This window comes from Ceratosolen solmsi, unplaced genomic scaffold, assembly GCF_000503995.2.
Source record: "Ceratosolen solmsi marchali unplaced genomic scaffold, CerSol_1.0 scaffold27, whole genome shotgun sequence".
NCBI lineage: Eukaryota > Metazoa > Arthropoda > Insecta > Hymenoptera > Agaonidae > Ceratosolen > Ceratosolen solmsi.
In genome coordinates, this window is record NW_011948426.1 from 4,178,496 (window position 1) to 4,192,168 (window position 13,673).

Here is a 13,673-nt window from a genome sequence, read left to right on the forward strand (position 1 = left end):
GAAATATAGTTCATGAAAAACAGCTGTACCAATTGGGAAAAATTTTTTTTTTAAATACAATTTTATTCCTGACAATTTCCAAAACTTACGAAGTTAAAGTATTAATACAAATAAAGGATACAACGCTTTGCGTTGTTTCATCGTATTCAAGATAGCCATGGGTACGCAAATATATGAATTCTCCGGTTTTTGTTATTAGCCGATAACAAGATGATCCATGATTTATGCCTTGATCATACACTAAAAAGAAAAAAAGAAAAAAATAATTTTTAATTTACAAATTTGTCATCGTCCATTACTACAATATGTACTTTAATGTATAATGAAACAGTCGTCTAATATAATTGAATTATAATATTAAAGTCTTAAGTATAAAAGAAAAGAGAAAACTTACTGTATCGAAGAGCGACTATTGTCCACCGAACATCGTCCTTATGCATAAATTTGAATGCACTCGTACCCGATACTTCTTCCGACATGTAGCCAGCGACAATCGATATTCTATGATCACAAAATATAATTCTACCATCGACCAAATGTCTCGTAAAGTATTCGTTTTTATTTGTTTCTAAAATTGACAATTCGGTGATGGATCGTTGCTTCAGTAGTCGAGCCGTGCCAATGAAAATAATGTCATTGCTCGTTGAACTATGATCTGCACAATTCAAAGCAATTATGTAATGTTAATATAACAAGCCAATTATTTTTGCTCATTTCAATATTACAATAGAAATGTTATTTATAATCTATAGTTCTTTATATAATTCACGCCCGAGTATAGTAGTATTTTAATAGGATATGGAATTGGCTTTGAATTTCACATAGTGATAAATGAATTATTTAAGTTTCATTGATCGTCGTATGTCTATGTCTAATAACATTTTAGAATAGATAAGGACGTTTGTGTACTCATTAAATAAAATTATATACGACGAACTAACAAATGTTAAAATATTGCAAAACTTTTCTACTTCTTCATCATCTTCCCTTGTTTTTTTTTTCTTTAACATAAAAAATACACTTTTTACTACATTAAAAATTCTTAGGAAATTTGCAGTTAATTAGTCCAATTCGATACAACATTTTAAACATTACCAACTTCATAATCACAATTTACATGTTACCAATCAAAAAGTGCACGTTCTTAGCTTACAGTTTCATTACATTAAAAAATTATAAAAGTATTTCAATATAAATACTGACTTACAAAATTCCGATTTAACATTATTGCAAATAATCTAAATTATTTTAAATCAATATTTAAGAATATCACATCGAAGAAGCCATTGTCTAAAATACGCAAGTTATCGCATCATTTTAAAATTTCATAAAATTTTTATAAATTCAAATAGAATTTGTTCGAGCCATATATTTTACTCACAATTTCTTTTGAAATCAAATCAATCAAGCTTAAGTATTTTGAAAGCTCATTTTACTGCTCCAAATTAGTAGCCGTAAATATTATATCCCTATCTCAAAAATGAAACAAAACGAACATTTTCTTATTTTATGAAACAATATACTTGTGTAAATTAAACAAAACTATTCTTTTACTGTAAACATCATGTGCGAATTATCAAGATTAATATATTACAGATTTTTATCTCTTGTTTAAAGAAATTTTCGATTTAATATGATAAGATAATTTGTGCAATGTCATTAAAACTTAATATAACACTGTTAAAATCGAATAATTATAATTATAATTATTATGAATTAGAAATACTTGGTTCGTTTAAGCCGAGAGCTAACATTACTTTGGGTTAATTTAATTCTATAGATCTATTACATGCAAATTGAAAGATTTCAATCATATTAGAATGATTAAGACTCATATCGTAAAGTAATTCAACTATTTTAATTTTTTTCATTCAAGTCAGACTCGTAGGAAACTCCTTCGTTATACGTGCAAATGAAAAGTTTTTAAACTTAAAATGAGAAATTCCATTCCAATATCATATTTACATTTTACGTGAAATCATATTTTCCATTGCATATTTCCAAGTAAAAATAACCGTATGATTAATCGCGTGAAGTCGTCTTAGTGATCATTAATAGTGAATTTTCAATGCGCTCGCACCAAGCTCACAAACGCACATTTTCCAAACAAAGAGTCCTTTTCTACATAAGTAGGAGGAAAGTTTTCTCTAAACTACGGATTAGAAAAGGAGCCATTAAATAGCCACTGTAGTCGACCAACTGACCAACTGAAATTATTTTATTATTGTTATCTATGTATCGTTGCCGATATCGAATTATATCATTATTGAGAACAATAGGCCTTGGTCTATCTCTTGCTACTTTTTTTATTTGGTCAAGAATCAAAGCGAATATGCACTTCTTTCTTCGAGTTCTCCTCGTATCATAATCGCAGCATGAAACCGGACACTCGGACTACGTCATATACATGACAATAATCATCGTTTTCATATCTACCAGTACAAAAGGCTTTACTAATAAACTTCTACAAACACAGATACTCTATTAATTCTTTTACGGTGACATGCACACGCCATTTGAATTCTTAGGCAAACAGAATTTATAATTAACTTAATTTATGCATAAATATTATATTACGTAAGAAAATGGCGAATTACACAAAAATAGCTAACCATTCGTAAATCGTTAAAATTATAAAATACATTTCGACAATATTTCGACAATAATACCGTATGTAAAATTACACGAAAATGTATTTAAAGTTCACGTTTGTACGGATGATTCTGGAAATGATGGTGGCTTTTCTTATGATCCAGACACTTTGAGAATGTATGAGCTATGTTTAGACGAATCCGAATTAATCGTAGCATGGAAATTTGAATTAATTAGAGAAAAAAATGCAAATGAGTCATACAAGAGGATTCGAATTTAATTAACGAGCTGCATAATTCGATTAAAAAATTTACTACCTTAAACGTTCAATGAGAAATGCAAAATATACAATTTAACACTCGATTTTGAAATTGCTATCGGCTTACGGAGACTTCCTTTTCCAATTCGTACTTTTTCAATCATTTTACAAGATCAATAAAACAAAAATGTAATGATTATAGTTTCGTTTAGTGTGTGTATTATTGGGTTACATTTTCAGTTTCAAAGATTTCGATGATAATTCAATTATTGATTTAAGGAACTATTGATAAGCAAAACAAAACAAAAAAAAACAAAAAAACAAAAAAACAAAAAAACAAAAAAAAAAAAACAAACCAAGAATCTAACAAGACTAACAAAAGACAGACAAAATATAAAATAAATAAATATAATAATAAGAATTAAAGAGAAAAAAAGAATCGTTTGAATTGATGTAAATGTTGACCCATTAAATTCAAAAGATTTATTTTATCAAATTTTTCATAAATATAGCAAATATAGATTTAGCTCGAGCAATACAATTTTTACAAATTAGCTGGAATTTATTCCAAGTAAAATGCTTTCTAAACTGCCATACTATAATTTTCAGTTCTTCTGAAAAAACACGATTATACTTTTACTCGATTCTATACAAGATTTTTTTACATCGCATCACATTTACTCTTTGATCTCATATTATTATTTATAATTTTTATTGTTAATTTAATGGATAATGAATGTAATATTTAAATGGAAAATTGGAATTTGAAATTGAAATTGAAATTGAAATTGAAATTGTCAAATGTATATGAAAGATCGCGGAGATGAGAAAAAAATAGCTGTAATGGTTAATGTTTAGGGTATTATAATCGATAGTGACGCTAATATCTGAAAGGTGCCGAATTACCTCCATACACTAGGGCTCAATAAAAATATACTTTAATAATAATAATATCCCATAATATTCATTAGCATTTTGGCTTGTAAAACAATGAAAAAGTCTCGTGGGTTGTTATTACCTCTTTTCGCGCGCGAATTATTGACTTCCTGACTCTTGCACTCGTTTGCAAGCCTCAGGACGCCGGAGATCTGTAGGTACTCGTGCGCTGTGACATGCGTATGTTGAAGCTTCGCCTCTCTTCCCGAAAGTTATTGTATTCGGGCGAAGGTGTGCTGTCCTCGGACGAGCTCGAAGCTTCCTCAAGCGAGTCCGTATTCGTAATTGGCAGACGATTCAGTTCTGGGGTCAGACCTCTTGTCAATTCTTCGTGATCGTGCCGATATACGTAGTTATAGAGCGAGTCACCAATCAGATCGATCTGGAAAGTTAAATAACATAAAATTAGACATATCAATTGTTGCTCGTCTCCTTTAGCACAAATCAGCTACACGTCCACATTAAAAGTAAGTCATCTATTTGATTGCGGATGATGTATGTCCTCTGCGCATATGATTTTAAGTATTCCATTTAAATAGAGTACGCCAGTTGGAATATTAATAGCATCTCTAAGTGGAATAAATATCATCTCTTTATTTAGAATTTAATAAGTCACATAGGAATCATAGTCACGTCTAATTCGGTTATTGCATTTCCGTTACATCTCGCATACTTTAATAATAATGAAACGCGCAACTTCAATTCGCGTCAATACAACATCTACATAAATACCCGATTAATTTGTAAATATTCATACGAAATATCAGGATAATATATGAATGTATCCTATTTCAAGATAGAATGTGCATACTTAATCTTGAAATTGCATTTAATCGCCTGACCACATTTTATTTACTTTAATAAAGAAATTTAACGTTCCATCGGCATCCGTACATCGGCGGATGTAATTTTCTACCCTGCATTCGTTATTTACATTAATATTTAAGAAACACTAACTCCTTACATTTTGCTGTTGTTGTTGTTGTTGTTGTTGTTGTTGTTTATTTATTTATTTTTATTTATTTTTTATTTATTTTTTTTTTTTTTAGAATATACATTTGTTACAAGTATTCGCTTTGAATTCGTTAAAGTAATTGGTCGTAGATTAAGTCATACATTATAACCTTCCAATTCCGAACTCTTGTGGCTATTGCTGACAAAGTTCTGGTAATGTGCCATTAGTATATTTTTAAGATTTTATGTTTATAAAGCTAAAAATAATTAGCAATACGTTATTTGAATGCTTTTCACTCGTAAAAGTATAGAATTAAAAATTTATGTTCGAAACATTATGAAAGTATGATCTCACTATATGATTTATCCAACGTAATTAAAATTATCTCGTATAATTTCTATTAAAAGTTTACATCGACAAAATATTATTAAGTATTATACTAATTGAATTGTCGTTCCGCTCAAAAGCTTATTACCTTTTTTTACATACAATTCAAGCAAAATAACATACTCTAATTTTATGTTTCGGGTAACAGGAAATTTTTTCTCATAAATCTTGGTGCACAAAAATATTGCCATATTAATAAAAATAAAAAATAATATCACGAGTTTTATGTTTTCAAAGTTTTTGAATTTCATCGTACGAGAATAGAAATACACTAATTTTTTATTAACAACAACGTCAAGTATCACGGTAAACAATGAAAGGTAACAGCATTGTTTTTTGTTATTGTTATTGTTGTTGTTGTTATTATTTTTTTTAATTTATCTCAAAATGAATTATTTTACACGAGTATTAAAATGTATAATTTCTAGTATCAGAGTTTGAAAGAAAAATCATGAATTATTAAACAAGTAACAATAATAATAATAATAATAACAATAATAATAATAATACAATGAAAATATTAAAATGTAGGTCGTATTAGTTTGCTTAAATCTCGATTGAAAAAAGACAAAAAAACAAAACAAAAAACAACAAAAAAAAAAAAAAACAAAAAAAATGCGAAAAGTTCTGTCGATTATTCGTCCGAGCTTATAAAAAAAATTAACTACAATGAGCTATTGAATTTGCAACCACTGAAGATTCGATCTTCTTTCAATATCCGCAGAAATTACGTATGCATAAAGAAGGATAGTTCGCGTTGCTTGGAAAGGTTGCTATGGAAGCCGTTGGAGATGCTGCTGGTTCAATATTTGCCAAGAATTTGATCGATTATTCCTGACCGTTCCTCGAGCAGTCGCCTTACTGACCATTAATTTCACCCACATTTTATCACCTTTTACACGCACATACTCACGCACGCGTCTCTGCTCAAGTCAATCAAGCAATACCGTATGGAAGTCGTGATTTCCTTCCTATCGCCCTACATTTTATCGCCGATCATTTCGCCTCGAATTATAAGCATCTCAATTTCAATACAATTTTTTAGCAGCGCGTGTCCGTGACAGGCAGCACTCTCTGCATTCCGCCTCTCCACTCTCTTTTCGGGCACGATAAACATTTTCCAAGATCATTCTTTATTCCATTGCCTAGGGACATTTATCTAATATTTGAGTTAGCGGTAGTAGCGCGACGGGGATGTCGATATTTTCCGCTTACAAACGAATCCCCCAAAGTCTTCCATTCTCAAAAGTGACCTACAAATACTCCCTCCTCCAAGGTGATCCAATAACACAGATTTATATCGATTTTCCATAATGCGAATTGCCTCCTGTTAAAAGGTAACGTGTAAGTGGCGCCGTCGCTTATCAGTGAGATCCGATTGCGAATGAAAAAGCACGCGGCGAGTCTTGTTCCAACTGTTTAGCGCTACCGAGCTGATAAATTGTTTAAAAATTATCCGAGCCCTTCTTGATATATATAGGACATTTATATATATATATATATATAGGATATATAGGACGCTCGATCGTTTTGCACACGAAGCATGGTACGTGATGTGTGTGTCGCGTAGCCCGGTGCCTCAGTGTGCATTCGTACCAACTGCGGCGATATGCTCCCAAGGTTTTTCAGTGCTACGGTTCAATCAAATGCAGATTATGCTAACAATTAATGGATACTCTTAAACTTTTAAAGCCCTACTTATCTATCGAGTCACTTTAATGCGATCTGTTAATTGTTTACGATTGTTCGCAAGTCGAATGAAATCCCATTTGGTGAGTCTACGTGTATAGGTGTATCGAGATGTGATGTTGAGATGGCTCGTCGATCCGATCAAATGGCTTGAATTCTCTTGTGAGGTTATCCTCGCGGTAATATTAATCTACGGATACTCTACTAGTCTTACTTAAAGTATCTACTTGTATGTCGCGATTTTGTTACTTTTACGGCTGTCATAATGTTTTTTCGTTCATACGACTTGCAAAACGTCACACTTTGATAGTTTATCGTTATTTTCGCTCCCCCCCCCCTCCCCCAACCACTCCCAATCCCACCAAAAGAGCTTATAGCAAAGAGGACGAAATCATTATTATTCTGTTATTAATATTTGCTTCGTAAAATTTAACAACATTTAATCTCTAATTTATAATTGAGATTTATGCTATCTATAATGCTCGCTCGTTTATTCTATTGAACGTAGGCATCTATTTCTATGAATACCGCAAGCACTGTTCAAAGAACATCAAAGTTACGTGCGACATGCGAACGGGAATGAATGTTGTTGCACATAATACGCGTAATGAATGCTTGTGAAGCGATTGTCGAGTAAGTACCGTGAAATAAATGAAGTTGCAAGATGCGCAGCAAGTCGCTCGGATGACGTGCCCTGGCCGAGGGTCTATCGATTTAGTAATAATTGACATTGCAATTGAGTGGTTAAAAATATTATTTATTAGATTAAAAATGTAAAAAAATTATAGCCACTGTGTATTGATATTCAATTGTAAAATAGCAAATGAATAATTCCAATAACAAAAACACATAAAAATATTGGCATCTTTCTCTTCTATCATTCGATATACCTAATAATTAATGTTTCAATTTTCGGATGAATAGATTATCAGGCACTTGGCAAATAAATAATTTAATCCTCTTACAAATCCAATACAATTTCACATTATAAAGCAAAGTAAAACCCATTAAGCGCATTAATAATTCGTTATAATCTTAAATCGATAATGCATATGTATATTTTACATTTGAATTTCTTTTAAATTGCAACTACGTTAATACGTGATATATATATATATATATATATATATATATATATATATATATATATATGTAAATGAGCTGAAAGAAGAAAATTTGGGATTGGCGAAAGCTTGTCATAAAGCAAGACATCGCTATAGCGATAATAGTATATACGGTAATCACTTAGAGCATAATTAATGTGTGTACGAAAGATTTACCTGTTCATGACCGAGGTGCTGCTCCACATGCCGGCTAATGTAAATAATCTTGCCCGCGGTAGTCACCACAAGCAGAAAACTCGAATTCCCAGCCAAATTCTGAAATTCATTGCATTGTACGTTATTTATCCGTAGCCACGCTTACTACGATTACAAATTATCTCACAAAATATACAAGAGAAATATTCAATTTCGTTGGGAAATATTCAGTTATTCATCGGCGTTCATTAAGGAGCTGTGAAATAGAGCCATTGAATTCAGCGCAAGATAAATGTTATAAGAACCGAATGTCAAGTTATTTTTCAAGTCTTTTATAAATATTCTGCCTTATATGTAGCGTTTTTGAAGCAACACTTAAAAAAAAAAAAAAAGAAAGAAAAAAAAAATCGAACGTATCTCATTAAGCACGAAGATTCAATTTCGCAACGAGTTGATCTTTATGAGCTCTTGCGTGTATTAAGAAATTGACAATGTTTTTGACGTTGGAACGAGTTTAGCCGTATCGATGATAACGTCAACAATTATTATCAATGCTCAAAAATCAACGCAAATAAATATTGATCGAGGTATTGCACAATACCGGGCAAAATGCATCGACAAATTCGTGACGTAGGGGGTATATAATGTAGAGTGAAAAATCGGAAATGAAGGAACGTTCGAGTGTGCACGACAAATGCTCACTGGCGCGCGTCAATAAGTCCCGATAAAATGGAAAGTATATTGTATCAACATTCGTGTTCGATAGCTTCCCGTCCGGCGGTTACGGAGCTACGTACTAGCACGGAGCTCAATCATCAGCTTTACAGTTGCGCGGGCAGACTGTCAATGAGGCGGATTATATAGCATTTTTACGAATACTAATTTATTGGACTTACGTCGATCAGGCAGTTCTCGAGGTCGATGTCATTGAACTGACGCGGAAGAAATTTGTTGGTCGTCAGTCCCAGTGCTGCAAAAAAAAAAAAAAAAAAAAGAAAGAACGAAAGAAAGAAAGAAAGAAAGAAAGAAAGAAAAAACAAGAAGAAATATGACAATTTAATGGTGACTCATCTCGGGGGATGATCCCTTTTGGATAATTATAAATAGAGATCTTCAATTTATTTAAAGCGCTCGACAAATTTATTTTACCTTATTATATTCATGCACGCGATACTTAAACCTAAGTCACTAGGCTTACCGTCTTATTTTTTCTTTTATTCCATTGTTTTTTGTAACGCCAAAGTATGCGTAAATATAAGCTGCCAGCCCCAGGGCATTATAAAACTTATTTCATATACATATATCATACGCTATTAGATATAAAAATTATCATTATTATTATTATTATTATTATTATTATTATTATTATTATTATTACTATTATTATTATTATTTTCTCATTTTATGCTCTTATGTATTCACAGAGTGTTGCTTAAACGCATATATGATTTAATCGCGAGTATTCGCAAGACAAAGTTAAAACGATTAAGCTCGAAGGAGATAATTTCGGGAACAATAGATAATAAGCGAATTTCCAAAAATGTGCCGACTGTTTGCTGGCAAAATATCTCGTACTATGCTTTAATTGCATACCGTCACAATACCGTCAATGTTTCATCACACATTCGTAGATCGCAGCAAGATCGAGCATTGGCAGAGCGTCGGCAATGTGCGTGTTGCTACACTCAACTCTCTCCATCTTAATCGGCACTGAAAGCTCTGCGGGCAGTATCGAAAGCTTTCTAACTTTTTTTCCCTCCCACCCCACCCCACCCACCCTCCCATCCATCCACGACAATGTACATCGATCGGCATGAAATGCTCTTTTGTGCTTCAATACTTACTCGCTGATAATAAGTAATAACAATAAATGACGTTAATCTAGTTGTATTGAAACGGTATAATTCAATATCGATTTTATACAATGGTGGGTTTTTTTTTATCTTCATTTTTCGCAGACACTTATATTAAAAACAAAAATTTATGCCTTTATAAATGCGAATGAATAAAAAACACTTATCTTATGTTTAATTAATGCAATTGGCAAAAAGGTTTTACTTTAGCCGGTAATAGCTAACATTGAACACTGTGCTATCGTTGTATTGCTGTACATTTTGAGCATTAAAATTTTCAATAAGGAATAATCCTATTAAGATTGTTTTAGGAACGACAAATAGCCACATTAACGTAAAGGATTGCAACGCAGCATTTGCGCGCGTTAGAATTAATAATTTCAAAATTATTGACAAATCGAGAAATTTATCAACCGAAATAGGATTGATCAGCGTATCTATTAGACACCTACCATAGCTCAAACTTCTTTTTTTTTTTTTTTTTTTTTTTTTTTTTTTTTTTTCATTTCAACTCTAAATAGATTATATGCTAATGAATATTCTCTTGGAGCTCTGCTACTTGCCCAATACAGATATTGGCCACTCATATTCGTTACTCGACAATTCTGGATTTATGAATCATGATCTATGAAATTCGACTAGTCGATATTTAATATAACATAATACAATATTCCATTATTTATTTACATATAAAAGTATGTTGCTATAGATATAAATATGTTGGAAATGCTTTATATTCCGCGCATTTTCATTAATAAATTTTTATTATCTTACTATTACATCATTTTCTTGAATTATTTAAGCAAATCGTCTATTATCATCTATTGTGATTAAAAATACAAGGTTAAAATTATGTAAGCACGATACGTTTATGGTTGAACGGAAATATATAAGTTTCAACAAAAGTTCAAACAAAGTCGTAAAATGTTGTAGCATTCTGATTGGTTATCGTCTAAAATTTCGATTAAATGTCTAATATATTTAATATCAAACGGTAGATTTGTGAATAAATGTTTTTGTAAAATACTATACAGTTCTAAAGGAACAATCTAAAAATCAATATATTTGATATTTAATTAATCTAATATGCAATAATTATTAGGCACATAAGACATTACATCACCTGCGATTTAAAGATTATTAATTCTCATTCGAAGCACCGATTTTTGAATAAAAATTATATCCAAGTGTTGAAATCTAAATTTTAAAATATCCTTTGAATATTAAATACCAAATTTCAATCAAATTCAATAAAATATGGTCAAGCATTTATTTTTAAAATCAAAGCATGTATCCGTAATTTATGGTCTAATTTAAATTTGTATAAATATGCTCTAAATACATAATATCAAATTATTAACGACATATTTATAAAATTTTATAATATAAATATCAATTTTCGATGTCAAAAACAAAAAATATATATATATATATATATATATATATATATATATTTATATTTACGTAGGTTAATATTGTTCTTGTTAAGTACGTTGTAGCTTGAACTCTCATTGATTTTTTAATATTATTTTTAAATAACTTGGTAGCTTTAAAACTAAACTCTGTCAAAAATATATTTAGGCATTGCTAATCGTGGCGTGACTGATTAATTATTAAATAACTTATTATATCTAAGCTTGTAATTAGGGGCTAATAAAAATTTTCATCCTTACCCGATCTATTTGCTTATTTGTTTACTAATTATAATGAAGCGCGATTATTGCCTTACTAAAAACTAATAGTTACTCATATCGGTAGTAAATATGAAAATAGAAAAATTTGTGACTAGCTATTTTTATTCGTAAAAATTTTTTGAATTCTACACTGCTATTCAGAACATAATTGCATATTATTTTTTTTTTAGATATAAACAATCGACTATTAATGACTAGGGACAAACGGAAAAGTATCTTACATAATTTATGGCATTCGTAACATTTTGTTTTGTACTTTTTATTGTGACATTAAGATAATCTCGATATGAAATACAATGTTTAAATCATTTATTTAAAATTTTTTTTATAGTTTATTGCTCTTTGCTTAAAATTCTTTAAATATTCCTCGGTATTATGTTGTATGAAAAAGCCTCTAATCATTAACGTAATATTTTATGAAAACTGAACTTTCATGATTTTTATTAGGAAGAATATTGTTATTTTAATAATACATAATAAATATGTATCGATCGTTACTAGAATAAAATTTGTAAACTGCTTAGATGAAAAAGAAAGGACTGTCTGTATAGTCACATAGTTGAGGTATATTATTGTACTACGATTACATAATGGATTTGTTGAAATTACCGTGCCAAAATTAAAATATATTTACACTATTACGTATAATACTGAAAGTGCCATAATGTGACAAATATTCACTAAATTAGAAAATATTAATCTTAATAGCAGCCAGATGTTTATTATCATGAAGAGGAACATACACTAGCAGATAAAATAACGAAGTAATGGCAATCAATGAGTAAGGGATAATGGTGGATTTAATTTTACAAATCGAACTTATGGATTTACTCTCTTCTTTTGTAATTAATTTCTCCTTATATTGATACTCGTAGGCAATTCGGTTACCATCAGTTTATCATCGACGATTAACCAACGAAATGTGATAGTTATACACGTAAACCCATAAAATTATGTACGAAACAGATACGATAAATTATGAATAAATCTGATATAAAAATCGATAAGACCCAGTAATTTTTAAAAATCTTAATTGCCAAGTTGCATAATTACCATTGTTTATAAAATTATATTTTTATCATCATGAAAGTTCGTATTCTTTTTTTTTTGTTTTTTTTTTGTTTTTTTTTTTGTTTAAGCAATTTTTCAAATTTTCTTATTCTAAGTGTTGTTAAATTTTAAAAATATCTAGTAAATTTCCTTTTCGTTCAAATTATATTATCAGGCATTCACTTTTTCGAAGTCGTTCATTAATTTTAATTTTCATAATTTTATGCACACAATGATCTTTGAACTCATTGAGTTCTCACATTAATATTCTAATCCAACAATTACCAATAACTTAAGAAGAAAGAAACAATTTATATTAAGAGTAAATGGTTTGAAAGATTTTCAAAATGAAGCTAATATTATAAACCAATCATTACTCTCCAATAAACATGTATTATCATAGAAAAAATATAAAAACAATAAAATTATACAAGCGAATTATATAAAAAATTTTTTATAAATCTTCACTAACATTCATCATACATGATTATCCAGAATATGTATCATCGCGTTTGTTGAGTTAATCTTTAAATCACAACTTTATAACGGTAAACACTCAAGTTGCTTAATTTTATAGAGCCTTATGTATAGAATGCCCATGTGTGCAGCAGCAACGGAGTTTAAACGAACTTTCCACCGCAACTTTATAATTCTGGGCTTCATAAGCTCGCTGCACTTGTTCAAATACATTAAGACATCGATATCAAGAAGCTAATGACGTCAGTATATCACGCCCGACATTAATTTCTGTCTAATATGCACTAGTTTTATAATATTGCAATTTCAACGTAAAATTAGATATCGCAATTAAGCTTTCAATTACGTATAATATATGTATATATATATATATATATATATATATATATATATATATATATGCGCGTGTGTGTGTGCGCGCGCGCATGTGTGTATCATAACGACAAAGATATAAATTCATACAACCGCATTTGCATTTCTTTATTAGTGATTTATTATGTTTAACAACTAAGTGATAATTTA

At 30.1% G+C, this 13,673-nt stretch overlaps 1 protein-coding gene across 1 annotated transcript in view; it reads right to left on the reverse strand.

Annotated features, from left to right (window-relative positions):
• The window catches only part of LOC105363202 (aryl hydrocarbon receptor nuclear translocator homolog), a 53,880-nt gene that overhangs the window by 2,646 nt on the left and 37,561 nt on the right, over nt 1-13,673 (reverse strand). The window contains 6 exon segments of the mRNA XM_011500829.1: nt 90-240; nt 395-655; nt 3,870-3,944; nt 3,947-4,169; nt 8,099-8,197; nt 8,974-9,047. Of these exon segments, the coding sequence (XP_011499131.1) occupies nt 90-240; nt 395-655; nt 3,870-3,944; nt 3,947-4,169; nt 8,099-8,197; nt 8,974-9,047 (883 nt within the window).